The sequence below is a fragment of the Rhinolophus sinicus genome, linkage group LG04 (genome assembly GCF_036562045.2).
Source record: "Rhinolophus sinicus isolate RSC01 linkage group LG04, ASM3656204v1, whole genome shotgun sequence".
In the NCBI taxonomy this organism is placed as follows: domain Eukaryota; kingdom Metazoa; phylum Chordata; class Mammalia; order Chiroptera; family Rhinolophidae; genus Rhinolophus; species Rhinolophus sinicus.
Genome location: NC_133754.1, coordinates 69941404 through 69968919, shown reverse-complemented (window position 1 = coordinate 69968919; position 27516 = coordinate 69941404). Strand labels below are relative to the sequence as shown.

The 27516-nt window shown below is 33.3% G+C and overlaps 1 protein-coding gene across 2 annotated transcripts in view; it reads left to right on the top strand.

Moving 5' to 3' along the window:
• Nucleotides 1-27516, top strand: part of SGCZ (sarcoglycan zeta) — an 802473-nt gene that overhangs the window by 522923 nt on the left and 252034 nt on the right. For both annotated transcript variants that reach the window (XM_074329721.1, XM_074329720.1), the window contains exon 2: nucleotides 10802-10996. In XM_074329721.1, the coding sequence (XP_074185822.1) occupies nucleotides 10802-10996 (195 nt within the window). The remainder of the gene's footprint in view (nucleotides 1-10801; nucleotides 10997-27516) is intronic.

Genomic DNA, 27516 nt, shown 5'->3' with positions numbered 1-27516 from the left:
AACAAATAAATGATTACATTGGTTACTAACTTTTTCAGTTATTCTTAGAACCAGTAATTGACATGTTTTTTATACATTTGTTTTCTCTTCATCAAGCCAACCTCCCTATCTGTGCTGTTTTTAATTAAGATAGGTACTTTTAAACCAGTTAAATGCAATTTACAAAGGTCAATTACAATTTATAATATGACCAAGGCCTTTTCTGATCATCAGGTAGAAGCCTAGATTAGGTATTGTGATCTGGAATGTAAGTCTCCAAAACTCAAGTGAATGCTGTTTGTAAAATTAAATAATTTTGTAAAATGCAATCAGAAAATATACATGAGAGAATTTGGAATCAAGTGTTTATGCAAGATTTGGAGAAAGCATTTTTTTCACCACACAGAGGAGGAACAGGGTGGTCAGATGGAAATATGATGGCTAGCTCTGTGCAGCCAGCTGGTTTTCTGCCCCGTGGACAGATGTTCACAGTGCAGGGGTGGAAAAATAATTTTTCACCTACCCCTTTGAATTCTTGACTGAGGGTCCTGTAATAATGGACAGATTAACAAATGAAAAACAAACAGAAGTTTATTAACATGTGTACCTTATGTACACATGGGAGATACCCAAGGAAAAATAAGTAACTCCCTGAGATGGCTTATAATTCAGACTTAAATACCATCTTTAAAGGGGAAGGGAAGGAGGGATGTAGGACTCTTAGGGGAGAGTAACTGATTTTTAGGAAAGATGAATCTACCCATAGAAGAATAGATGGGAGGTATGATAGTTTGTGACAAAGTGTGTCTGGATGTGGTGTTGACTTCTAATCTCCCATGAGATGAATCAGTCCTCCCTGGTTGATGACACTCCTCAGAAAGAGATCTATGACACTTGAGTTCCTTTATGCAGATAAGGAAGCTCAAAGAAAGCCTCTCCCTACATTTCCTATTTTCAAGTGCCTACAGCTCAAAATAATCAATATGCCATAGTGGCGTTTTTTTCAGTTGGCATATTCCGCTACCTTTCATAACTGAGACATGAAATGACAGAAAAGAAAGTGTACAACATATTCATCCTCCCAAAAGATTCTCCATAAACAAGAACGGGCAGTTAATTTTTAGTTTCTTAACACCAGCACTGCAAAGAGGCCTATTTGTGGTATTTAAAACAAAAAGAAACAGTATCATCAGTCCTTTTCTATTTCTGTTTTCCATCTCTGGGGGAAAGGCAGATTATATTCACGATCTAGGTGTATCCAACCAAGCTTAGTGTGCGTAATGATAGATGCAGCCTTAACCTCTACCCTGGCCCCTCTTCTCCTGTACAGCCCCTACTAAGATCCAACAGGGAGAGAGCCAAAGGATCAGGGCCACTGCTGACGGCTACTCATTCTTCTCCTTACGTTCCTCTTCATGTCAGTGGATGCTGAACTGGTCTGCCTTTCCTCTCTGCCTCTAACTTGCTACATCAAAAATGGGTCCTATCTTTTCTATGCCTTTTAAAACCTAAACAATTCAAGAAAGTTGAAGTCTAATTATTGGTCCAATTGCTTTGTCTTTGCCCAGATAGTCAATATTTAGTTATGTTAGGAAGAACAACTTGTTTTGCCTAGAGTGTGTGGATCATTGCAAGGTCATCTTTGTTTAACTCATTTAAAACAGAAAAATTCTAAATTGAACATATTCTTTATGAATCTTCCCTTTTACTCATCTCCAAAAGTGAGATAATCTCAAACAGAACATATTTCTTAGAGCTCATTACTCATAAGAAAATTTTACATCAGAGAAAACTTGAGTACACTATTAGTAATTAGCAAACTTGACTACACTATATAAGTAATTTAAATTAATCTGGTAAAATGTAAACAAGTTTGTCAAAGTGAAAAAAAAAAAAATGACTCTCAAGAAAGTATTTTGAAATTTGTTTGCAAAATTTTTCATAACCAGCAGAGCTTTCCAACAAATCATCAAGACTGAAAGCCGTGCTCTATATTCCTTGTTGTCATTAAGTTTTTCTACTTGATGTTAGAATAAAAACCAACGGCCCTTAGTTCTTCTCTGATTCTCTTTCATACTATTGTTCTTTAAACACGTTTTCCTGTTGATCTTTATTGCTTTAAATAGTGTGGGTTTTCCACTTTCCCAGTTAAGCTCTCCAGCTGTGTTTCTGGCTTTGTTTTTTTTTTTTTTTTCCTTTTGCCGCTGCTGTGTATGTGTAGCACTGCTTGCCAAGGGGCTTTCTCATGCTTGCAATCTTAGTATAAATGGTGCTGCAAACTACCTGTGTTGATTTATTTCTCTTGGTGCTGATATACATCTGAGTAGGCAAAAAACTCATCAGCTTCCTTCAAAATTGCTTTAATGGCTAAGTTTTTCTATTAATATTACATAAGAATATCTGAGAATTGTCCTACCTCAATGTTAGGAACCTAAATCTAAGTACGGCCAGGAACTGTGATTGAGTTTTCATCCCATTAAACAATAAATTATTTATCGATAAAAGGGCTTAATTTTAGAGTGTATAAAGTATATAAAATAAGCTAAGAACGACTACCGGGTCAGTGAAAAATCTCTCTTTAAATGTTCACATTTTTATAAAACTTTTGTTCATCTGGGAATATGTTTCACTTTTAATGCCTATTGAGGTTTCCTTTTTTTTTCTGTCAGGCTTGGCTAGAATCCTCTTCTATTTCCTATCTCAAGAGGCAGCCCGTTTGACTCAGATACCTTTCATCATTCTTGAAATTCAGTTGCTAGGCTTTCTCTTTTCTAGGCTGTAAAACCTGACTACAGCATTTTTCACAAACCAACTGGAAAAAAAAAATCCATTCTGAATAGACATTTTCTTAAATAGCACATTTTTACCACCATCATTTTAGAGTGTGCCTTTGAGAATTAAGTATCATAGATAGAAAGAATTTTATATTTCCATGGTAAGTGGACTTTACTTCACTGTTTTCCATCTCTCTCAACAGTAGTAGCTGTTTAGAGACTCATTTTCCAGAGAGAGAAAACAAAATGCTTTTCTGCTGTGTGAAGTTCATGCCATATCATTTGGACACTTCAAGCATTTTGTTTTTAAAGTTATATTTCAGTCATATCTTTTAAAATGAATTCCAATATAAATACTTACACAGCACTCAAGTGGAGGACCACTACCTAAGGGATGGAAGATACGTTTTTAGAACAAGTATTTTTTTACCATTTAAAATGAAAAGGGCCCTTTAACATCCTACTTTTCAACTCCCATATTGCTCTTATATAAGTCAATGTAATATTCATTGGAGAGCTGAGAAAACTGGGGCAGAGAAAGTCTAAGTGACTTGCCCTCGGATCATGGAATAGAATGGTCAGGCTGGGACTGCAACTCCACACACAAATCTGAGACGGCATTTAGTCTGCCGTGCTCCATCCCTTGTCTGAACAAATAACAGACAATTGCCATGTTACGTCTTACGTGGTCAACACTGAATGAACAGTGACACCAACATTATTTACTACTTCTCCTAGAATTCGGCTACTCCCAGTGAGGAGGTTAAGGGATTTGGGAACAGATTTAATTTTTAAGGTCACAATGTTGTTACGTATTGCTACTTGAGTGCACCTAGTGCGAACTCCATAATCAGAAATTAAAATCATCTACCTTATTATCTACCTTATTTTCCAGGAGATACATGCTTCTCTTCCAAACTGTTATCCCCCATAACAGGGAACACAGGGCACAGGTCTTAGCAGAAATTAGATGCTCAATTTATATTTTAATTGTAAGGAATCAAGTTAGCAAGTGAGATAAACAAACAATTTACTATTTCTTTCTAGTCTTTGTGCTTACATCTCTGCATTATACCCAGTGTTTATGTAGGAGTACTGTACAATTGTAAAATGTGATACAAAAGCAAACAAACAAAAATCAATGCCAATTATATTATTTCCAGTACAAAATTGGGATTTCCTTACAGCTTTATTATCAAATTCGCAGTTTAGTGGTAACATCTGAACTGTAGATGATAGGTTCTCAATATCTGGACTTGTACTAACTTTCTAATATCCACAAACTTCTATGCAAATTTAGAAAGTCTATTCTTGGATGATTCAGATTTAAAAAAAAAAACTATGTTCCACAACTCTCCTCCAAACTTCTCAGTCCTCACTGCCATTTTAAAGTTGTTCAAATCCTCTCCCTATTAGGGTCATAAGGATATAAACAGATGGCTGGATCACTTGGTCGTTTTTTTCAGATATTTCTCCCTAACAAAACATAATACAAGGCATCCATTTAATAGCTTTTGATTTTACTGTTAATTTACCCAACAACAATTTAAAATATATCTTATGCATTGTAATGTCCCTTAACCTCTTATTTTCTTCCTCTTTTCTCACAATAGTAGCAGAGGTGGAATTTTCTTTAGCCTTTCCTGTCTATCCAGAAAGATATCATGTCTAATTATAGTCACATAGGCCTTCTTTTCTCCACCCCCAATTTTAGAAAGTAAATAATAAAACCTCACTGAGAGAGGGGGCAGACTATTGGGATTGGAAAGGAGAAGATGATACTTTGACATACTAGCAGTCTAGGTGTCAGACTCTGATCTAAATGCAGCAGCCTGTAGTAAGAGAGCCTCTGAAGAAGTGTGCTGTGAAGAAGGTGAGCCTCAGAGCCACATGTCCCCACACCAGGCACCTGCAAACTTGAACCATAGCACAGTTACTTTCAGTTTTGCATATGCTGATGTGAGCTCTCCATGTCAGAATACTTGTGTATGAGATCAAGAACTATTCTCATTGGGTTCTGGTAATTATCATCTGCCTGTTCCCCCACTTAGGGAACCCAGATGCCTGGCTAATCTGTCAGTGTCTCTAGTTCCTTGGCCACTACACCGCTGAGAATGCGTAATTCAACCCTAGATCCCAGCTTCATCACCGCAACTACTGGCCTCATATAAAGTGTCCTTATTTCTTTTTCATTCTCTCTTATCCTTCACATAGCCTTGACTGGCCCGATTTAATACTCCAACACCAGACTTCATATTCTCAGATGAAGCCCCATTTTGCTCTTCTTTACCCCACAAAAAGTGACCTAAATGCTCACTTTCTCCACTTTCCAATTGTTCACTTTCTATTTAGCCCACTCTAATTAGGCCTTCAAATATTCAAATATCTTTTTTTTGTCCTTTCTTGTTCAAAGACTTTCACCATTTCAAACTCCTCTCAGGTGTCACTTCCTTTATTAGGCATTTTCTATCACTTTTAAAATAGTCCCCCATTATATTGCCATGACTCTCATCTTCATAGACTCTATCGCTACTTAATATGATATTGCTTATATAATCTATCTATTATGTTAGTGTATTTATGGTATGATTTCTATATTTATTGTATTTATTATTGTGTCTAAGTATTATATGAGTATTACTTCATTTATCATCATCTTCAGAGCATGTTACTATTTGATATATTTTTTTTCTATTTGCTTATTGTACTTTCCCCAAATATGTGAAATTCATTAGCGTAGCGATTTTGAACTCCACCTGCTCATAGTTGTCACTAAATACGTGTTTTATCAAATGAAGATCCATTTCTGCTTAGAGTCTCAATTACTATGAGTATTTATGTAAAATACTTAAATAACGATGCCAGGGAGATTGGAAAACTCAGTACATTCCATTGGCCTTAGTATTTTGTATTGCTGCCCCCTTCTGTGAGGCAAGGTAATAATAGCAAATGATCTCTGCTGCTAGTTAATTTCTTTGCAGTTGCGTCCAGCTCAGTAGACTTCAACAGAATTCCCCTGAGCTAGATTATTAAAGATGAACCATGTTTAGGTCATTTGAGATTATTTCATCATCTTGAAGTCATGATATGCTATGCTATTCAATTTTCTGTACAAAATAACCCTTTCTTGAAAACCACATTTTCCAAATCTTTGGAGAAAAATGTTGAAAAATTCATAAGGTCTAGTTCTATTTGCCCATGCATCTTTCATTTAACCGCATAATACCTTCTTGGAATTTTTATTCACATTATCAGGATTTTGAAAGTATATTCTTCATAAAGAAAGTTAAAAGTCCGGATTTAAATCAGCCCAGCCCTTACCTGAATTACAAGGGGTTATAAGGAAGTACACTTACCTTAATGTGAATGCTGATATAGGCATCTTGATCCAAGCAAATGAAGATGCCCTTGCTATTAACTAAGAAACAGTGGGTCTTAGAAGTTGTTTGATTCTAATGAATGCTTTGTAGATATGAAATATTGCATGAGAAAGAACTGCAAAACTAAGATGGAAAGGTTCCTGATTATTATTTTAAGTAGTCAGGAGAAGTACATGCAACCCTGAAAACCAAAAGAGTTTCAAAGAAAAGATTTTGAGGGTGTTGAATTTATATTTCAGACGGGGGTAGAGAGGACTAAGACAGAGAAACATTTTAGCACAGTGATACGTTCATTCAGAAAAATACGATCATCTCTCTCTCTCTCTTTCAACCTGCTTATCTGTTCTGAGAAAATAAATGTCTATGGCTTTGTAGGTTTGTTTGATAGTTTCCTAGAGAATGACAATCGCGCTTAGTGAAACACTTTTCTGTATTACTTCTAAAATTCTCATTGTGCCAAGGCAACCAAGATATTTTAGAATATGCTCAATAATTGAAAATAGATCAGCACTGAATATTTCTTTTTTTTAATTAAATTTATTGGGGTGACAATTGTTAGTAAAATTACATAGATTTCAGGTGTACAATTCTGTATTACATCATCTATAAATCCCATTGTGTGTTCATCACCCAGAGTCAGTTCTCCTTCCATCACCATATATTCGATCCCCCTTACCCTCATCTCCCACCCCCCACCCCCCGCCCCCCTTACCCTCTGGCAACCACTAAACTATTGTCTGTGTCTATGAGTTTCTGTTTCTCATTTGTTTGTCTTGTTCTTTTGTTGTTTTTGTTTTATATACCACATATCAGTGAAATCACATGGTTCTCTGCTTTTTCTGTCTGACTTGTTTCGCTCAGCATTACTCTCTCAAGATCCATCCACGTTGTCACAAATGTTCCTATATCATCTTTTCTTACTGCCGAATAGTATTCCATTGTGTATATATACCACAACTTCTTTATCCATTCATCTATCGAAGGACATTTTGGTTGTTTCCATGTCTTGGCTACCGTAAACAAAGCTGCAATGAACATTGGAGCACATGTGAGCACTGAATATTTTAAGCAATGGTTGTAAGTTTCAAATTGAAGATTTTTTGCTTAATCTTTTAGAAGTGTATGTGGTTATTCTTTGCTGGTTCTACTACTCTGCGCTGTGGTAGTTACTGACAGATATTGAAAAACACTCATACATGTGAGATATAACAAATAAAGAACTTTTTAAAATAAAGTTATTTTTGCAGCTTGAATACTCTAAATTAGTTTGATATGAAAAAGATATAAATAATTTTAAATTCATCTTTATGATGACATAATAAAATTAGTTTTCATTTAAATAACAAAATTGTTTGTTTACTTGACAGACTTTTCTCCTAGCCTTTTGTTATACAGTTTGCTCTTCAAAATTGTTAGAAGCACTTGATGCATTTACTGAATCTGTTGCTTTTCCAAAAAATAAAAATAAGGAAACTCATTTCTAAAGGATCATTTTCTTTGTAATTTGTGCTTTTTTAAATTTTATTTCAGAGACCTATAAATTCTCATTTCTTTTCTAAATCACTCTAACCTCAGCTTTATGTCTAAACAGAATTTCTGAAAATAGACTGTCTAAAACAGAAGTTTACTTTAATATGAGATTAAATGCTTGATAGGAATAGTCACAACATTTGATTTGTGACTTATCAGAGACCAGCTCTAGAGGAAGGTCTTCCTTCTTGCCCGTTAGGCAGATTCAGGCGTCTGCACTCTCCTGCTTTCCTCCTGCATCCATGTTCTTTCCTCTTCTCTGTCTCTCCTTTGTTCTTCCCTTTAATTGTGATAGTCGTTAGAGTTCTTTTTATCCTCTTCTTGCAATATATTCTCTACTTTGTAATTATAGCCACTGTCAGAACTATACAGTCTCCACCAAAATCTCTAGGCAAAGTAAACTCCAGTTGCATGTTGTTACCTAGCATAACATTTATCTTACATAGCAGTTCATAAGTTACACGTCTCCCCTCTAAAAGGAATCGAATTAAGGATTAAAGCTTTTGGCCTAGTTTCAAGAAAATATGAAATACTAAATATTAATGACAATAAAAAAGTAATTCTTTATATTATGAGTTTGCTCTATATCAAGTGATATTAAGACTTCTAATTCATTTAAAATTATAATTTAATGTATACAACTATTTTTTATTAATTTTATTGGATTGACATTGGTTATTAAAATTAAATAGGTTTCAAGTATATGTTTCTATAATATAGCGACTGTATATTCCATTGTGTGTTCACCACCTACAGTCAGTTCTCCTACTATCACCATGTATTTAATACCATTTTCCCTCTTCTACCACATCCCTCTTCCCCTTACCCTCTGGTAACTACTGAACTGTCTGTGTCTATGACTTTTTATTTGTTTGTCTTATTCCTTTGTTGCTTTCAGTTTTATATCCCACATATCAGTGAAATCATAAGGTTCTTCACCTTTTCTGTCACACTTATTTTGCTTAGCATAATAATCTTAAGATCCATCCATGTTGCTGCAAATGGCAGTATTTCATCCTTTCTTATGGCCAAGTAGTAATTTATTGTATATATGTACCACATTTTTTTTATCCAATCATCTATGGAAAGACACTTTGGCTGTTTCCATATCTTGGCCACCATAAATAGTTCTCCAATGAGCATTGGGGTTCTTTACAGATAAATGTTTTCAGATTTTTTGGGTATATACCCAGGAGAGGGATTGTGGGGTCATGTGGTAATTCTATTACTAATTTTTTGAGGAACCTCTATACTGTTTTTCATAGGGGCTGTACCAATTTACATTCCCACCAACAGTGTATAAGAGTTCCTTTTTCTCTACAACCTCTCCAACACTTGGTATTATTTGTCTTGTTGATAATAGCCATTCTAACAGGGGTGAGATGATATCTCATTGTGGTTTTGATTTGCATTTCCCTAATAGCTAGTGAAATTGAGCATTTTTTTTCCTATATCTGTTGGCAATTTATATGTCTTCTTGGGTGAAGTGTCTATTGAGGTACTCTATCCATTTTTTAATTGGAATTTGTTGTTATTGTTGTTGTTGCTGTTGTTGTTTACCAGTACGAGTTCTTTATGTATTTTGGATATTAACCCCTTATTGTAGGCTTTGCTTTCAAATATCTTCTCTTTGTTTTCTTTATTTATTTTTTGCTGTGCAGAAGCTTTTTAGTTTGATATAGTCCCATTCATTTAGTTTTGCTTTTACTTCCATTGCCTTTGAGGTCAAATTCAGAAAATCCTTTCTGAACCCAAGGTCCATAGGTTTAATATCTATGTTTTCTTCTATGCAGTTTATTGTTTCAGGTCTTATGTTTAGGTGTGTAATCCATTTGGAGTTAATTTTCGTATATGGTGACAGGTAGCAACTTTTTTTTCCTATATGAAGCATACTATGCTTCAATCACAAAAAAATTAGAAACAATATTATACATTGCATTAATACAATTTGAAGTTATAGCTCTAAAATTAAAACAAAAATGGAAAAAGCCAAATAAGAACTAGTTTTTACATTTTTCAAAAATTCAACATTTTATTGAGAATAGGATTAGGTCAATTAACACTATAACTTGGTACTTTTATAGTATGTATTTCATATTACCTGGCAAGTAATTTTAATTTTATATTGTTTTCATTTTGGTGTAATTTATTCATTGTTTTTGTTGGTATATTGATTATTTAATTGTCATGCACAAGAAAGGAAATCTGAGAAAAACCTAAAGAGAAAAAAAGTTCTATATAAAATCATATTTTATTAAAACTAAAGTTTCCATTTTTCAGGTATAAATATGTAATTCTGAAAAATATATACCCAGTATGTATATTTTTTTACTTTTCTCATTCATATTTCTGTGTTATATCACACAGTAAACAATGTATTTACTTCTTGAAATAATTAATTTGAAAACAATGTATATATTTCCAAAGAGCACCATCTTCCCTTTTCCAAAACTGACTTCTGCTTACATCATTACATTATAGAAAAATACAGCATGTTGTTGCGTTCTTTCAGAGATCAGTTTTGTTCTGATAACTTACTGAAATACAACTAAAATAAATAACCAACAAGGTCCTAAGGAAAAGTTTTAATTAAATATCTAGATCTATATTATTCTAAATAAAAATGTATTTTCTTTTTACAGGTTTCTTCAAGTACACTGATGTTTTATTAAATAATATACACTGAGCTACTTATATAGATAAAGACACAGAAGTACCTTGTGATACACTTGATTTCTGTCTATTCCAAAGAACAAGTGAAACCTATTCCACGAGCATGTTGGGTGTGCATAGAGTTGTTGGGTTTTGGACAACTGAAAGTAGAACTGAGAGCTTTCAGAGACTTCTGAGAGAAAAGGCTACTGTTATGGATTGGCAAACCTCACTGAAAATAATATACATCTTAGAGATATAACCATTAGTTAAATAGCTCTAAAAAGCAACATTGATGGTAATGATTTGAGAGGATTTATAACATACTTTTCATTATAATATAATAATTGATAACTAATTTTAATTATACTACGATAATTGTTTGAGAACTCACTACTCATTATTCTTAGATACATTGAGTTTTGATTAAACAAAATGGTTTTATTATTGAATGCTTCTTTTCTTTTTCTTTTATCTTTTCCCCAGATGACACGAGAACAATACATACTAGCAACACAACAGAATAGCCTGCCAAGGGCTGAGAATGCACAACTGTACCCAGTGGGGATTTATGGATGGCGAAAGAGGTGCTTATACTTCTTTGTCCTCCTGCTATTGGTCACCATGATTGTTAACTTAGCCATGACAATATGGATATTGAAAGTTATGAATTTCACTGTGGTAAGTACTACCATGATTTTATTTTATATCTATTGCTTTTGGTTAAAAGGTGCTACATCTCTGTGATGTTTTTCAGTTGAAAGTTATTCATCTTAATCTTTACAAGTATGTGTCTTGAAATCCCAAAGACTGTCATATGTTGTTTTAATACTACATTCAATATGTTTATTCTTGGCACACATGTATTACTGTCTGCCATTTAAGTGTGGGAAATTTAGATAATGAGACAGCACAGCACATTAATTCTTTGGGAAGTTAGAAAACTTTTAACCAGTGCACATGAACTATTGCTTGCTATACTTGGTAATCTAAGAAATGAGTCTGTTTTTGCGATGATATTTCACAATAAAATTAATGTTAGAAATCATAAGTACTTTTGAAATACTTTGTATAGTATATTTGCCTCTCCATATCTACTTTCTATGTAACATCCTGAATGATGAAATCTAAGCCCTGGAATTGCACCTGGGCTGCATGGACCACCAATGTCCATAATTGTCATCAGATAATAATATTCTTTTGGAGCGCAGATGTGGTAAACAGAAGATAAACCAGAAGCTAAATCAATCTTTTATGAAAATGTATAACTTAATAGTAAAAAAATGATATAATGCATTGATGAATTTTGCTTGAGTTTAGTGAATGTGTACAATAAACCTATAAGTATGACTTATCTGGAAAAATTAGCTGCTTCAGCAAAGTCTAGTTTAGCTCTTTTTTATTTTTCTGGCTAAATTCTTAAATTTCTCTACTCTGCCCTTAAATGACTCTGCTTTTACTTAGAGACCACAGATATCTTCACATCCAAGGAGGTATCTTTCATGTGCTGACCAGACTGCTATTATTCTTTAAAACTCTTCATCCTCGGGGACAACTGGAAAACTGGCTATTTAACTTCACTGATCTTCCTATATTGAGTGTCATTGAAAAAAAAAAAAAAAAGAGATAAACAAAATCTCTGCTCTGTATAAATTTAGCAAGAGGAGCTTCTTTTTGACTTCACTAATATCTGAGTCTAACTTGAAACAGAATCTCAAAAGGGAAAATGAGCCAGCGTCTGTCTCTTCATAGTGTAGGGAAGACACTACGTGTGCAGAAGGAGCCTGGGAGTACAGGTGGTCTAAGTTTCCAGAGAGAAAAAGCTATAACTGTACAAATCATGATAAAATAGCATATGCTCATGAAGAAAAATAAGCTGAGTGAGGGTCCATTTTATCCAATACAGTGCAAATTTTGAGGGTGTCCGTCAAAAAAGAATAAAAAATAAAGTGAAAATGTGCAGAACTCTATATATTGTTCTATGATCAGAAAAATTAACTGCATCCTAGACATGGACTATGTTCAGGGACTCTGATCCAGGCCTGTGAGCTTGTAGGTGGCTGGAGGTGGAGTTGGGGACTACTATGCAAGTTGTTGCTTAATGTGATTCTCTGGTAACACATTGAAACATTCCTTTGTTTCAAAGCTTGGCTCAGTCAGTCCCCATTTCCCCTCCGCCCCCTACACACACTTGGAAATATTTTGGCACAAATGTTACTAATTCTACCCCTACTGAGCTCAGCTTCTACCTTCTCTCACTAATGTCTGGGCTTCATTAATAATTCATTTATCACATTAGTATTAACATTAGTAGGGGTATATCACATCACATGTGTATACCCCTGCTGATTTCTTTTATGCTGTGGCGAGTATCAGCCAAACTTGCTGACAGTAGTCTTTTCAACCTCAATTTCTGGACTTAAAATAAAATAAATAAATAAAAGGAAGTAAAGAGTAGAGTTTCCTCTAAGTTTTGCAATTTTGAGCAATTTCCTCTACCATGAGGCATCTTTCAAAAGTTCATGAAAGATGTGATCAGCTCTCATTTCTGGGAGTCTTGATTCCATCCAGTGACCAGACCATGGGAATTTTCAGATTCAAGCCATGTAAGCTTCTCAAGCATATTTAAATTAATTAGGAAGATAGACTTAAATACATAATTACAGGGCTGCATGCATCCAGCTCCCAATATCTTGCCTCCTGCTGAGGCAAGGCTAGATAAGCCATTCAAAGGAAATAATTGTAATAATCACCCCATCCTCAGGAGCCATGCAGGCCTCAGGGTTTCTGTCACCTATGGAGCTATTTAATTTGAACCTCAGCTGGCCGAAATGTACATGTCAACATATTCCTAGGGATAATGAAAATGAAAAGGAGTTTATTTCCATAGGAAGCTTGATTTTATATATATATAATGTATAATATACATATTTATATGTTTATTTATTTAATTTGGGGCATATCTTTTTTTACTATACTTTTAATTTTTTTATAAACAAAATAGAAGACTTATCTTTCCTTCAGCCATGTAAACCATTTGTAGGTAGCTGAAATAAAAGAAAAGACAACGTTGTAATTAATTCATCAATATAATCTTCGTAAAGGTAGCATTCCCTATCTCAATGCAGTAATTCATAATTGTTCAGAGAATTTCCAACTTACTTAATAATTTAGCAGTTCTGAATACTACACATCAGATGAAGCTGTATCTACTTCAAAAGTGTGAAATAATTTGTAATGTTCTTACATTAGAACAGTAAAATATAAATCAGTTTTGTGTTTTTACTAGTACATTACGATTATATCTATCTCTGCAGTGAATACAAAAATCACTGGCCATACTATAGTAAGAAGCAGTAAATGGTGTATAAATTGTTTGGGGAGTATTATTGATCCGCACAAAATGTATTTCATTTTAACTGTTGCTCTGCAATACATGAAAATATGTGGCTGTTAACATCTTTTATTTGAGCAAACTGGGCACATTATAGTTACCAAAATGCTGTGTTTTCAGCACAGCAAACGTTTTCAGCTGCCAACCTTTTTTATGATGTTTCTTGAAGTCATCATTATGACCAGTATTATACATGATCTGTAGGGTTGATATGATCTTATTCTGTTTCTCGTTTTATAGAACATAAAATCACTTTGCTATTGAGATATTCAGTTGCAGAGAATCCAAAAAAAGAAAATGAGTTTATACTATAGGGTGAAAGACTTAGGATAGATATAAACAATAATTTATTGGCAGTGAGAGTTGATAATATAGGAATAGTTGAAGAGAAATTTTAAAACCTCATTCTCCAGCAATCAGTATAACCCGATCAAAAGTTCTCGCTGCTGTTGTATGGTTGTTTGGTATTATATCTTTGTGGTTCAATATAAATGGACTTGTCTGGCAGAACTAGCAAGTCCAGGCATTCTGCTCAGGCAGTATCCTTTTTCTTGGTTCAAGTGTTCATTCTAAGTAAATAATTTCTGTGTTTGAAAATTGAAAATTAATACAATAATGAAGTCATTAGTTTAATCACAAGAGTACCAAGTAAAAGCTGGTTGCATCCAACTGCAACTTAATTTCATTAGTTATGTTAACTAGCCATCAAAAGAAACAGTGGAAACACAAGTGAAATTTATTAAGCAAAAAGCGAGTGGAAATTCATAAATGTTGTGCCACAGAAGTCTAGCATACCCAGATATGGGTAATATTTGAAACAATCAATTTAACAAATTGTCAACAAAAATTCTTAGAGACTTGTATGATCAATAGAATGAATGTTGCCTGAAAGGAAATCCCACAAGAAGTAGAATTGGATATCATATCTTTTAGGATTGAAAAAAATTTTAGTTCAACCTTCTACATAGTTCTAGGAGTCGCTCTACATTATTTCTTCCATTTGGTCACTTAGCATCTGCTTAAATCCTCCATTGGATAATAAGCAAACTATCCTATTAAATCACTGGATAGATTTATTGTTCTTTAATATCTTGATATTTTGTTACAGTCTTCCTGTATATAACACCAATCATGGGATCCTAGTTTCATTCTTTCAATCTGATATGAATATATTAATTTATCAAGATTACAATATGTCCTAATGCACACACATAAACTTGAATGCATACATACACAAATATACATATATACACACGTATACACATATAAACGTCAAGGATATATAATTTTATGTCTAAAAATCAGAATATGTAAGAGAGTTTCTTATGCAGTCACTTTGGTCTCTTTAGTTGCCACTTGCCTTTCTTCATTAAATAGTGTCTATATTATATTATTACAATTATATGTTTACAATACTATTTATCCTTTTAAAATATCTTTCTGTTTATAGCTGTAGGCCATAGAGTCATTGATATCTTTTATCATATTTTATTTTCCTCTAATGTACTTTTCTAAAGTTGAAAGTACATATCATTATATTCAGTTTCTGCTTTTAACATTTTTAAGCTAAAATTTTAAAGTTATATGAAATACGTACTCTTATTCTGAGTCTTAAATCCTGTGCTCTTTCTAATATCTTGGTAAGTAAAGTATCACACATTCCCATCTCACTCTTGTGACTATTTCTTCTTTTTAATTTTCATCATTAACTTATTGACTATTATCCATAGCCATATTAATCTACCTACGATAGCTAATGTATATTTGCAATATGCTATAATTTGTTAGTGTGTTCATTGAAAACATTATTACTATCAACAGTTTTCTTTGTTTCACTCTTTAATAGGACTGTTACTTTGGAATGAACTCTGTATATCCAGCCAGTTCTTATATTTATCAAAGCAATGTCTTCATCCGAAATGCATTTTATTTCTTACTAGAATCTATGGATATGTACAGACATATATGAAGAATAAATATAAAATAACCGTATTTCGTCGATTTTTTACTTACTTGTTTCCCTCTCCTCACATGTTAATCACAAAATAGTTTATCTTTATATGATCTTGTTTAGTATCTGTTCCCCTCCCCACAGATAGAATGTAAGCTCCACAAGGCCTGGGGTTTTGACGCTTTTTCTACTGCTGTGTTTCGAAGGCAGATGACAAATGGTTCTGTGGTCTAGGCAGACATGGAGAATGCAGTTTTGTGTTCTGAATATTAAGTTTAATAAACCCTAGCGGCCCCTGCATTTAAGATCTAACACATTCCAGGGAAGCAGACCCAAACTTGATTGTCCACGTCAGTAATACAGAAAGATGTCATTACTAACATTTTATTTATTATAAAATATTGTATCCTGCAAAGGAAAATGCATATACTATATATAAGACATAAATAATAAGAAGAACAATAACAAACAATAGAATGAACACCTGGGCCACCATCACACAGATGGAAAATAAACTTTACCAATGTCTCCTAACTCTATCAAGAGAGAAGCACACTCCTGAATGTTTTTCATGCTTTTATTTAGTTCATGTGTGTTTACATGTGCATATAAACCTCAAACAGTATATTGTTTTGAGCTCAACAATATGTTTGTGAGATTTACCCCTGTTCATGTGTGTAGCTGCGATTTAGTTATTTATTGCTGCAAATTCCATTGAGTGAACATACCTTGTTTATTGACCAATTCTCCTTTTGACTTTTTTTCAGAGCATTGTCGTTGTTGTTGTTTAAATTGCTCTCACAAACTATGATCCTATGAACATACTTGCATGCCAATAATTGCAGTTACGCATGTATGCGAGTTTCTTTAGTTTCTAAAATCTAAAGTGTATGTCTAGGAATATTGACTTTCAATATCAATTTTTCCCCGAAATGATATAAATCAATTTATATCATCACAAGCAACATGTAAGGGTTTCTTTTGTTTTCCTTAACTCTTAACAGAGACTTGCCAGCTCAAATGCATTTCTACCACTTAAGCCACGAACGTTACAACCAGCTAGCTCATGAAGCTCTTCCATATGTATTGGTTTGCTTGTTTATTTCATTGTCCCATTATAACAAATTTATTTCTATATCTATTTTTTATTCATTTATCTTATCTCTGTGATAGGACTTACTAGTTGTATTAGATATATAATTATGGTTCATCTAAATATATACTCATACTCCTCCACCAACTTTTCCCTAGTCCCCCTAGTCCCTTGGGAATTCCTCAAGAAAAAGAAGCTGGTTTTATTATCTTACTTATTTTGGTATCTTGGCCAAGCATGTAATAGATTATACATTAGTTTTAGTCAAGTATTTATCATTTTAAATGATCTAGATTTATTTTCATTGCAGCAATTTAAAATTTAATGTCTCAATTTTTCCACTTAAATCTTCTTGGTGTTCCACGTGTTTTCCGTTTTTGTGTTGTGGGCTTTTGTTTTAGCTGAAATCTCTCTCTCTCTCTCTCTCTCTCTCTCTCTCTCTCTCTCTCTCTCTCTCTCTCTCACGCACACACACACACACACACACCATTAACTAGTGGCATCCCTCAGTTCCTTTCACACGTTTCAGCCAAGGTGACCAGCTTCCCCTGACAGGAAAACAAGCACAGCACTTTCTCCCAGAATCCCAAAGCACTTAGGAAAGACAATTTTTCAGTGAAAGTATAGTCCTTTGAAGCTGCAATTACTAGCTCTGACTGACTCCCTCAGTGATAACCAAAGAAAAATCCCAGTCTTTTCTTTTTCACACACGCAAAAAACCTTGGATTTTATATAAAAACGTTCCTTTTCTATATTATCCTGCTTCATCTTCCTTGAGGCAAGATCAGTTGGTAATTAAGAGATGCCATAGGCTGGCAATTACTTGTAAATTACTGTCAGACCCCAGATCCTTTGTGCCTTCAATTGTGTACAGTTCCTCTAGAAAAAGCAATCTGGCCCTTAAGAGTGAGAGAAAATAACTGTTTCCGGACTTCCAATCTTTCTTGGAAGGCCACCCTCTTCCATGGAACCTCATTTTCCCCACCACAGTCAACAGAACTAACCCTAAATGCCTCTTCATTTAATAATTGAAATCAATAAAATGTTAAGATTTTCTATAGAAATGTGTTGACGCAGTGTGGTCTCTTGTTTAGGATAGTTGTGAATTTATGAATTCACTTTAATAAAAATAAATAAACAAAAGACACGCACACACAACAAATAAAATAAGCCCCTACTGATCATAATCTAATCTGCAGCTGCTGAAAGAAAGAGGACACGGATCAATAACAACAGAAACTAAAAATGAAGAGGAATTTTACTCAAGTAGCCCACAAGGGCAAAATAAATAGTATGGATTTTAATGTTGCATTTCTTACAGAATTGTTATAAAATATAAACTCAGACTTAAAAAAAAAAAAAAAAAAAAGATTCTGAACCTCATGATCTTTCCAGTAAGCATCCATTCCTCTCAAAAACCCACAAACACATCAGGCTCTATTTTGTGTATGCAACAATTTAAGAACATAAATTGAATTCATTTTATATTCATAAATATTATATAACCTGGGAAAATGCTTGAGTCTGTACTACCAGCCAGTGAGGTATTTTCCAATACAAAATTGGTGTTGGTAGCAAGATTTCCTTAGATTGCTGGTTGTGCCAAAACCTCCTCTCATCATACATCAAGCAGTGGTTACAAATATGGACTGCGTTGCCAGACCTTTGGATTTAAATCCTGGTTCTGCCACTTACTAGCTACGTTACCTAGGGCAAGTTGTTTAAACTCGGCTCAGTTTCCTACTCTGTAGAATAGGTGCAATATTATTTATTTCATTAAATTCTTGTAGAAATCAAAAGAAATAAAATAATGAGCATTCTTTAGACGTGACTGGTATATCCTAACAGCTATCGAGTTTGCTATTGTTACTCTTACTCATTTTCTGCTGTTCTAAATTCGCAGTTATTGCAGACATCATGTGAATTAACTTGATTCTTTCTACTAAAATTGAGCATAAAACAGGCCTAGACACATAAAAGGATTTTAATACATATGTATTAATAAATAAATCATAAACAAAGGTGTTTATAATCGTGTTAATCTTAATTATATGCATAAAGCTTAAAAGCATGAGCTTTGGAGCTAAGATAGCGCAATGCACATTTTGGCTTCACAATGGCTGCTTAGTGAGATGACCTTGTGTGTTATTTAACCTCTATAATTCCAGTTTCTTCATTTATAAAATGGTCAGTGGCTTTCACCTACAGGGATATTAGAAGTCTTACGTGAGTGAATTTGTACAAAAGTGTTTAAGATAGAGCATCAGAGTAAACAGTCAATGGGTGCCAGCTATGTAAAATGGCAAATGTCATTTCCATGCATTATTAGCTGTTAGTAATTAAATTTATTTTATGTAATAAATTGTATCACTTGAATGTCTTATTTCCTTGGGATGATGAAGGGATAATTAATATCTCTTTTGAAATTCTAATTGAATGCTGAGGTATAAAAACAATTCATCTAAAACTTCTTAGAGGAGTAGCTCAGCTGTCAAAATCATTAGTATTTTGATGATCCTCAGCTGTCTGTTTTGAGAATCTTCATTACCTGGAAGTGAGCTTACTGGCCCGTCTGAATGAGGGGGCTCATGGCCTCGGGGTATTAATCTCCAGTTTGAACCATACTGAAAATGTAGTACTTAAAGATTGACTGGCTAATAGAGCGGATTTCAGTTTTTTACCCTAAATGTTCTTAGAGTCTTTAATGTTCAGAGGTTTAAATTATTACTGGATTGAGATATTGTATTCTGAATTATGTTTATAACATCCTAAATGATAACCCTTAGTCTATAACACTTTAGGTCTGAAAGTACAGTTTAAAAGGCCTGAGAGCCCATTTTTATTTAGCATGTAGTTTGTATTCAACAAGATTATGTTCTTTGTAGACCAGACCTTACAGACTTTCAGAACAACACTGAAAAATAAATATTATATTCCCATTGGCAATTGATGACACAGAAGCTTGGGGAAATTAAATTTTCCAAGATCACACTGATGAGCAAAGTTAGATGTAAGGGCTGTACAATTTTAAAGTTAATACTTTTCTCACCACATTTTATTACATTAATGTTAGTTATATTAAATTAATATTGAATGTGTTCAATAGTCTTCATTAAATGACCTACTTCCCTGTATATTTCAATGTACTCAAACACCACCATTAAATGTCTATTTATGACATCACTGCTTTTTAATTATATTTTCAATTTGTTGGACAAAAGATACCTCAATCCTCTCAACTATTATTAACTTAATGGAGGAATGTACCTCATCTCTCATTGTTAGTGAGTAATTAGAACAGTAAAAACTCCTCTGTAAGTTCCAAGAATGACTACACTTTTGAGTTTGGCAGAGCAGACAATGAGGTTTAATTTCTGGATGGTGCAATGACACCTTTAAAAAAAGGACAATTATTTTCATAAAGGCTATTTTATCCCTATGATTCCAATCGACTTATTGCCCTGGTTAAACTGTATTTTGCTGAGTAATAATCAATTGGCCATTATAAGAGACCAATCTCAAGGTGACTTAGGATCATATCTTTGGTCCACTTTCCTGGGCTGCCATTTAATTTTCCCAATTAACTCTTCAGTACATGAATCACGGTGCCCACTTTGTGCCAAGATGGGACACTACCTTCTGTGGCACGATGACCATACTACAGGGGAGTGCCAGTGGTAGTAGCCTGCCTGCTGGAGAATCATCCGACCTGCACCACCCTCAGTGTGGCATGTGTGTGGATTTATTACACAATTTATGAGAGTGAATGATATAGTTAATGTTGCAAAACCACTTCCATTATAACTCCCTGTTTGCACCTCCTCATAATTTTCTGACAAATTGTCCCTCTCAGATGAAATCTTTCATGCTTAGTCTTAGCCCAGCAGTACGTTTTCTTTCCTTGCCTTTATAAAGAAAAATTTAATCATTTTTATCCAAGTTCAAACCAGTACCAAGTGGTAGTTCTTTATACTGAAATAAAGTACAAAATGGTGGCATAAGCTAAATCATAAATTATACATAGCATATGCAAAATGAAGTACATTAGAATACAGCTGTTCTACAGGGAAAAACAAAGGATTAAAAACACTAGCCATTCAATAATAAGTTATAGAATAAGTACAGACTTATTAGTTCATATGTTTAATAGATTGTATACAATATAGAGCTGAAAAGGACTAATTCAGTATCCTCATTTTATATAGAGAAGATGAAAGTCCGGAAAGAGAATATCACTCACCTATGTGGGTGACTTACAGAACATAAAATAGTATGTTATATCACAGTGAACTTAAAGTAATATGTGCACATGTGCTTATTCTCACAAATATTAGTATATAGTATGTCTTACATAATTTGACTATTTTGATAGGAAATTTGGGAGGGGGCTTAAGTTTTAAAATGAAATAATGGTACTTAAGAACAGTTAACATTTTGCTATTTTGTGTAAAAAGGGTAACCATTTGCTTTTGAAAAACATTATTGAAATGTCATCTTTGTTCTTTCCAAGCAAATATGTTATTTTAATAAAAATAATCCTATTGGGCATAAATTCATATGAATTTATTAGTGTAAATAATAATAGCACCATAGACCTTACTGTTGCTAGTTTGCAAACTAACATATCTCCAGGTCAAGTATATATCAATAGTACATAATAAATTAATAGTACTAATATAACATACTAGTACTATTAATTGTAAGCATATGTACTTTACTAAATAAATAGTTTAATATTCAGTTTTAAATATTTCTGGAATTTCACCATTAAAATGCCATCACAAATAAGTACACTGTGTTATAAGCTATTTACATCAGCTGATGGCTGTCAGCTTTGGGGTAATCAACCTCTTTGAGCCCAAAACTTGGGTGATGGTCCGTAACACATCTCCAAGAATGTTTAACTGCACTTCAACTTGTCTTATAAATTCTGTAACTGAGTAATAATAATTAGAGAATCACATGTCTGCTTACTTGCATTTCACATATTTTGTCATCCAAAATTGTGTATATTTCTGAGCTTAAGGAATTTTGAAATATGCTAAGCTCCTGTTAGCTCCCATGTCCCCTTTTATGTCTTCTTGATGTAGGGCTTGACTTAAACTAAGTTGCAAGAGCATTGGGTATTTGCTAAAAAGTCATCACAGAAACTGACCAAGTTTGTCTCCTGACGCTTGTGTTAGAGGAGGGGAGTATAAAACCTAAATATAAATGTGAGCCATGTATGTATAGTGTATGTGTGTGTGTGCGTGCACGCGTGTGCACGCACGCATATGCACACACACAATACCAAAAGGTGTATTTATTTTCATTGTTAATTACTGTCCAAAATATATGATTGTTAAAAGGCAATAAAAATTCCTTAAACAATGTTTAAAACATGTACATCTCCACTATAATATTAATTTTAATCTAGCTAATGGTAAATTTCAATTTTATAAATTGAATTATGTTTTTTGATTAATCTAGCTTACTTTTTTCCTGATATGCTCTATTTCTGATTGATGACTTAAAAACACTATTGACACTTTGTATTTCTCTGAGAGCTCTAGTTAGTGACTTACAAAAAATAAGCAAAATACCCAGATTTACACTAGAAAAGCTCTTATTAATTTATTTAACATATGGGAATACTTAGGTACTTAAAGAAATACAGACATCGGTATTAATAAAAAAGGAAAAAGGAACAAACATTCATGCAACAGTATCTTTGGTGCTTTATATATTTTGTCTTACATAATATGATATTTCAGTGGTAAACATATTATCTCAATTTTTAAAATAAAAAAAACCTTGCCCACTTTTACATAATTAAAAAGTAACTGAATTAATATTTGAGTATTTGTTTATCTATCATAGCAAGCCAAATTTGCTCCAACTTCATAGTAATTATTCTACTGTTAATATTATTCATAAGTCAGTCTAAACGAAAGACAATTTTTTACATGAGCAATATTGTATTTGACAATAATTTAATAAGTTCACATATAAGTCCTAATTTTTTATGGGGATGTGACATTGAATATTTTCTACTTAATTTTGGAATGGGGTGAGGTTATTAGTTTAATGTCTGTTAATATTAATGTATATTCTGTTGCTATATTTTTTCTCTTGAGTTATTATCATATTCATAACACATTAATTATAACAAAGCTGCAGAATCACAATCCTTTCTATAACTTTTCCTGTCACTTGTACAAATAAAAAGTGATCTTTTATGTGAACACTATTTTAATCTTATAAGAAATTATAGGCATACTCAACTTTTTATATACTAACAGACATTTTAAACAGGTACAAGGTATCATTGATCTATTGCCACAAATCTCAGTAGTTCAAAACAAACATTCAGTTAATTCAGGAACCTGCAGATTGACTGGACAGTTCCGTCATCTATGTTGGCAGCACTTCCTCATGGATCTGCAGTCATCTTGTAGCTGCTGGTTTAGGATGCCTCATCTCCATATTTGGCGGTCATTTGACTGTTGGCTGGAGTTAGTGCATCATGTCTTTCATTCTCCAGTACAGGAGCCATTCTTAAGCAGGTTAGAAACTACAAGGGGGGGGGGGGAGAGAGAGAGAGAGAGAGAGAGAGAGAGAGAATAGACAGATAGATATGCAATACCTCTGATGCCTGAGACTCCAAACTGGTTGACCATCACTGCTCAAGTCTGAGCATTCCATTAGCAAAGAAAGTCACAAGTGCAGTCAAGATTCATAGGATGAATGGACTACACCTCACTAGTATCCTAAGAAATTCAATTAAAACAACAGTTTAAATACTTTTTTCTCATTCTTTAAGCTTTATTTTTTAGAGCAGTTTTAGGTTTACAGCAAGTATAGAGTCCCTATAGACTTCCTGCCCCACATGTGCACAGCCTCCCTCACCACCAACATCCCCACCACATCCGGCATATTTGTTACAATGGATGAAATTACGTTGACACATAATTAGCACCTACATCCATAGTTTACATTAGGGTTCATTCTTGGTGTGCATTCTGTGGGTTTTGACAAATGTATAATGTTATGTATCCACCGTTATAGTATCATGCATACGAGTTTGTTTCATTGTCCTAAAAATCCTCTGTGTTCCAACCTATTCATTTATCTTCCCCCAACACCTAACTCCAGATCCTTTTACTGTCTCCATAGTTTTGCCTTTTCTAGAATGTGATATAGTTGGAAGCATACAGTACATACCCTTTTCAGATTGGCTTATTTCATTTAGTAATATGCATTTAAGTTTCCTCTATGTCTTTTCATGACTTTACAGCTTATTTCCTTTTAGTGCTAAACAATTGTCTGGCTGTACCGCGATTTAGTCATTCACCTATTGAAGGACATCTTGATGGCTTCCAGGTTTCGGCAATCATGAATGAAGCTGCTTTAAACATCTGTGTGCAGGTTTTTGTGTGGACATAAGTTTTCAATACTTTTGGGTAAAAACCAAGGAGTGTGATTGCTGGATCATATGGTAAGAGTATGTTTAGTTTTGTGAGAAACTGCCAAATGGTTTTTCACAGTGGCTGTACCGTTTTGCATTTCTTGTTGCTACACATCTTCGAAAGCATTTGATGTTGTTTGTCAGTGTTTCAAATGCTGTTTCCAACTTACCAAATTAGCATGTATTTTCTCCTTTTTACTTTAATATTAGTTTTAGTAATAAAAATAATTCTATATATGTCTTAAATATATATTTATATATATGTTCATGTGTATGTATGTACTTATATGCAACACATTAATGTCCATATTCACCTGATATCCTACCACTTAAAGATAATAACTTAGAAGTTTTATTAGAAATGACAATATAAAATTATTGTCTAGCCATACTTGAAAATAAAAACAGATTTTCCCTTTCCTTTCTATAAAAATAATTTGAAATTTGTACCATTCTTTACAATTCTACATCATTAGAGTAATTTAAAATCAGGTATGTACCCTAAAAAATACTTAGAAATGTGGAGAAAATTGTGCCCGAAGGAGTACATCTTCTGTTTATATGAAATTACATGAAGATTTAATATGAGAAGTTATATTTCTTTGTGTAATATTAATCATTAAAAGTAATTTTCCAAATAATATTGATTTTGAATGAGTGTGTATAGTACATCAACTGAAAACTATGTATATTTAACATAATGTGTGCAATATTATATCAAGTCTCTAAAAATAATCATAGAAAAAATATTAAATAAAAAGCAAAATATTAAATACCAATTATCTTTCAGAGGTACACGTATTTTTTTTTTCAATTTTCTTCTTGTACTTTTCTGTAAATTTTATTCAATGAGCGTGCATTCTATAATCAGTGGAAATCTATATAAATTATAGTGAATTCACTATACTCAATATAAAATGGCTTTGATTGTTTTCTGGAGTTAAAGCCAAAAATATGGGATGTCAGTGAAAATCTAGTTGTTTATAAGAACTTATAAAATAATACTTAGTGAGTATATAAATACAGTGAGTACTATGTTCATTGTTCTGTTTTACTTAAAAAAAAATGCAGAAATAAGTTCTCTATTTTCAATACCAACAAACTGTTTTCTTTAGGATGAAATGAGACTTTTACACCTGCCAAGATAAGATCAAACCATATTTTACAAAAGACACACTTCATCCTAGATCAGCAAATCACTCTTGTTCTGATGTTTGTCTGCTAAAAATAATATCAAGTCCATCAGAAAATCTTACTGACCTGGAAAACCTATATGGGAATGTAATATTTAGTTATGAGCCACTGCATATTTGATCAAGAAATATTTAATTTTCCTCATCAGTGATTTTTATATTAAAGTGAATTTAGTCGCTAGGAAACAGGCTGAGCTGAGGAACTAGAGACTTACGACTTCTATTTTCCCATTGGGTGGGAAGAAGCCAAACTTTAATGCCCTGGTTATGTTTTTTACATAATGAAAGTAATTGCCTCTCCCTGTGACTAACTAGGTCTGATTCCTGTACCTACTGTGATACATATGAATATTTTAAAACAGGTCAATGCTTTCTCAATGGGTAGTTTCATTCAATTAACTTGACTCGATAATTTTGCTGTTAATATCATTTACTTTTGCTTAAATGCAAAAAATGTATAAATCTTATAAAATAGCAAAACTCATGTAGTTCTACCACAACATCTACATCGACTACGTCCTTCACTTACTTTCTTGATGTATTCTGTTCAGGTAAGGTTCCTATTTAGAATTCAATCTATGTTTGGCATGAAAAGATTTCTTCATGAGGCCAATAAACAATAGACATTCAGTTCTTTCTAAAGATCCCGTTTAAAGTGCAATTGCAATCTGCTATTATACTGAAATAGTTTTCCAATTGTTATCTTATTTTAAGTAAAATTAGTGAAAGATAACAAATTATTCATTAACTAAACACTTGTATTGGTATTTTCTCCCTCCTGAAAATAAATAGATGTGGTCTATTTCATGAAAATTGTGGATAAGAATTCTTCCTGTGGGTCATTTATCTCAAGGGCTATACAATTTCCTAGTGTTAATTCTCCATGTATCTGAGTTAGTTTCATACTCATTTGGCCTAACCTTTTGAAGTTTTCTCCAAATACTGAGATTAGAGTCATAAAAAAACAAACAAACTGCTGATGCCTTACAAAGGTTCACCAATGAAATAATTGACTAACTATGGGTTTTCGGTGATAATAATAAGTTAATAATGCAGGTTCATCAATCATAGCAAATGTTCCACTCTGCTTGGGATGTTTATTATAGGGAAGTCTATGCCTATGTGTGGGCAAAGGATACATGGAAATCTCTGTACCTTTCATTAAATGTTACTTTGCACCTAAAATTGTTCTAAAATAAAATCTAATGTATATATAGTATTTCAGTGTAATAGCACATTGCTCTTGCTACTTTAAACATATATATTTAAATGTGTGTATTAGTTGATATATATGTATATCAACTAAAACCAAATGCCTATGCTTAAGAGAGCTCTGACTTTCTCTTTTGAGAGCATCTAATACAGAATGTTTTGCTCAATTGTGTCTGCATTAAAAAATAAATAGTTCCTTAGATCACTGAATTATGAGTTGAGTTATTCCATGGCATTAATATTGTTTAGTCAATTCAATACAACTATTTGTATTATTCCTTGGAGACTATGTAGACTGTAATTGGCTGCATTCTCTATTTTTGTTGTTGTTGCTGTTTTTATTAAATTTATTGGATTGTTTTGTTGTTGTTGTTGTTGTTGAGTTGTATGAGTTCCTTATATATTTTGGATATTAGCCCCTTATGGGAGGTGTTGTTTGCAAAAATCTTCTCCCATTCGGTGGGTTGCTTCTTTATTTTGTTGATAGTTTCTTTTGCTGTGTAGAAGCTTTTTAGTTTGATATAGTCCCATTCATTTATTTTAGCTTTTACTTCCCTTGCCTTTGGGGTCAAATTCATAACATGCTCTTTCAACCCAAGGTCCATAAGTTTAGTACCTATGCTTTCTTCTGTGTAGTTTATTGTTTCAGGTTGTATGTTTAGGTCTTTGATCCATTTTGAGTTAATTTTGGTACCTGGTGACAGATAGCAGTCTAGTTTCATTCTTTTGCATGTGGCTTTCCAATTCTCCCAGCACCATTTATTGAAGAGGCTATCTTTTCTCCATTGTATGTTTTTGGTTTCTTTGTCAAAAATTATCTGTCAAAATTTATGTGGGTTTATTTCTGGGTTCTCATTTCTGTTCCATTGGTCTATGTGTCTGTTTTTCCGCCAATACCATGCTGTTTTGAT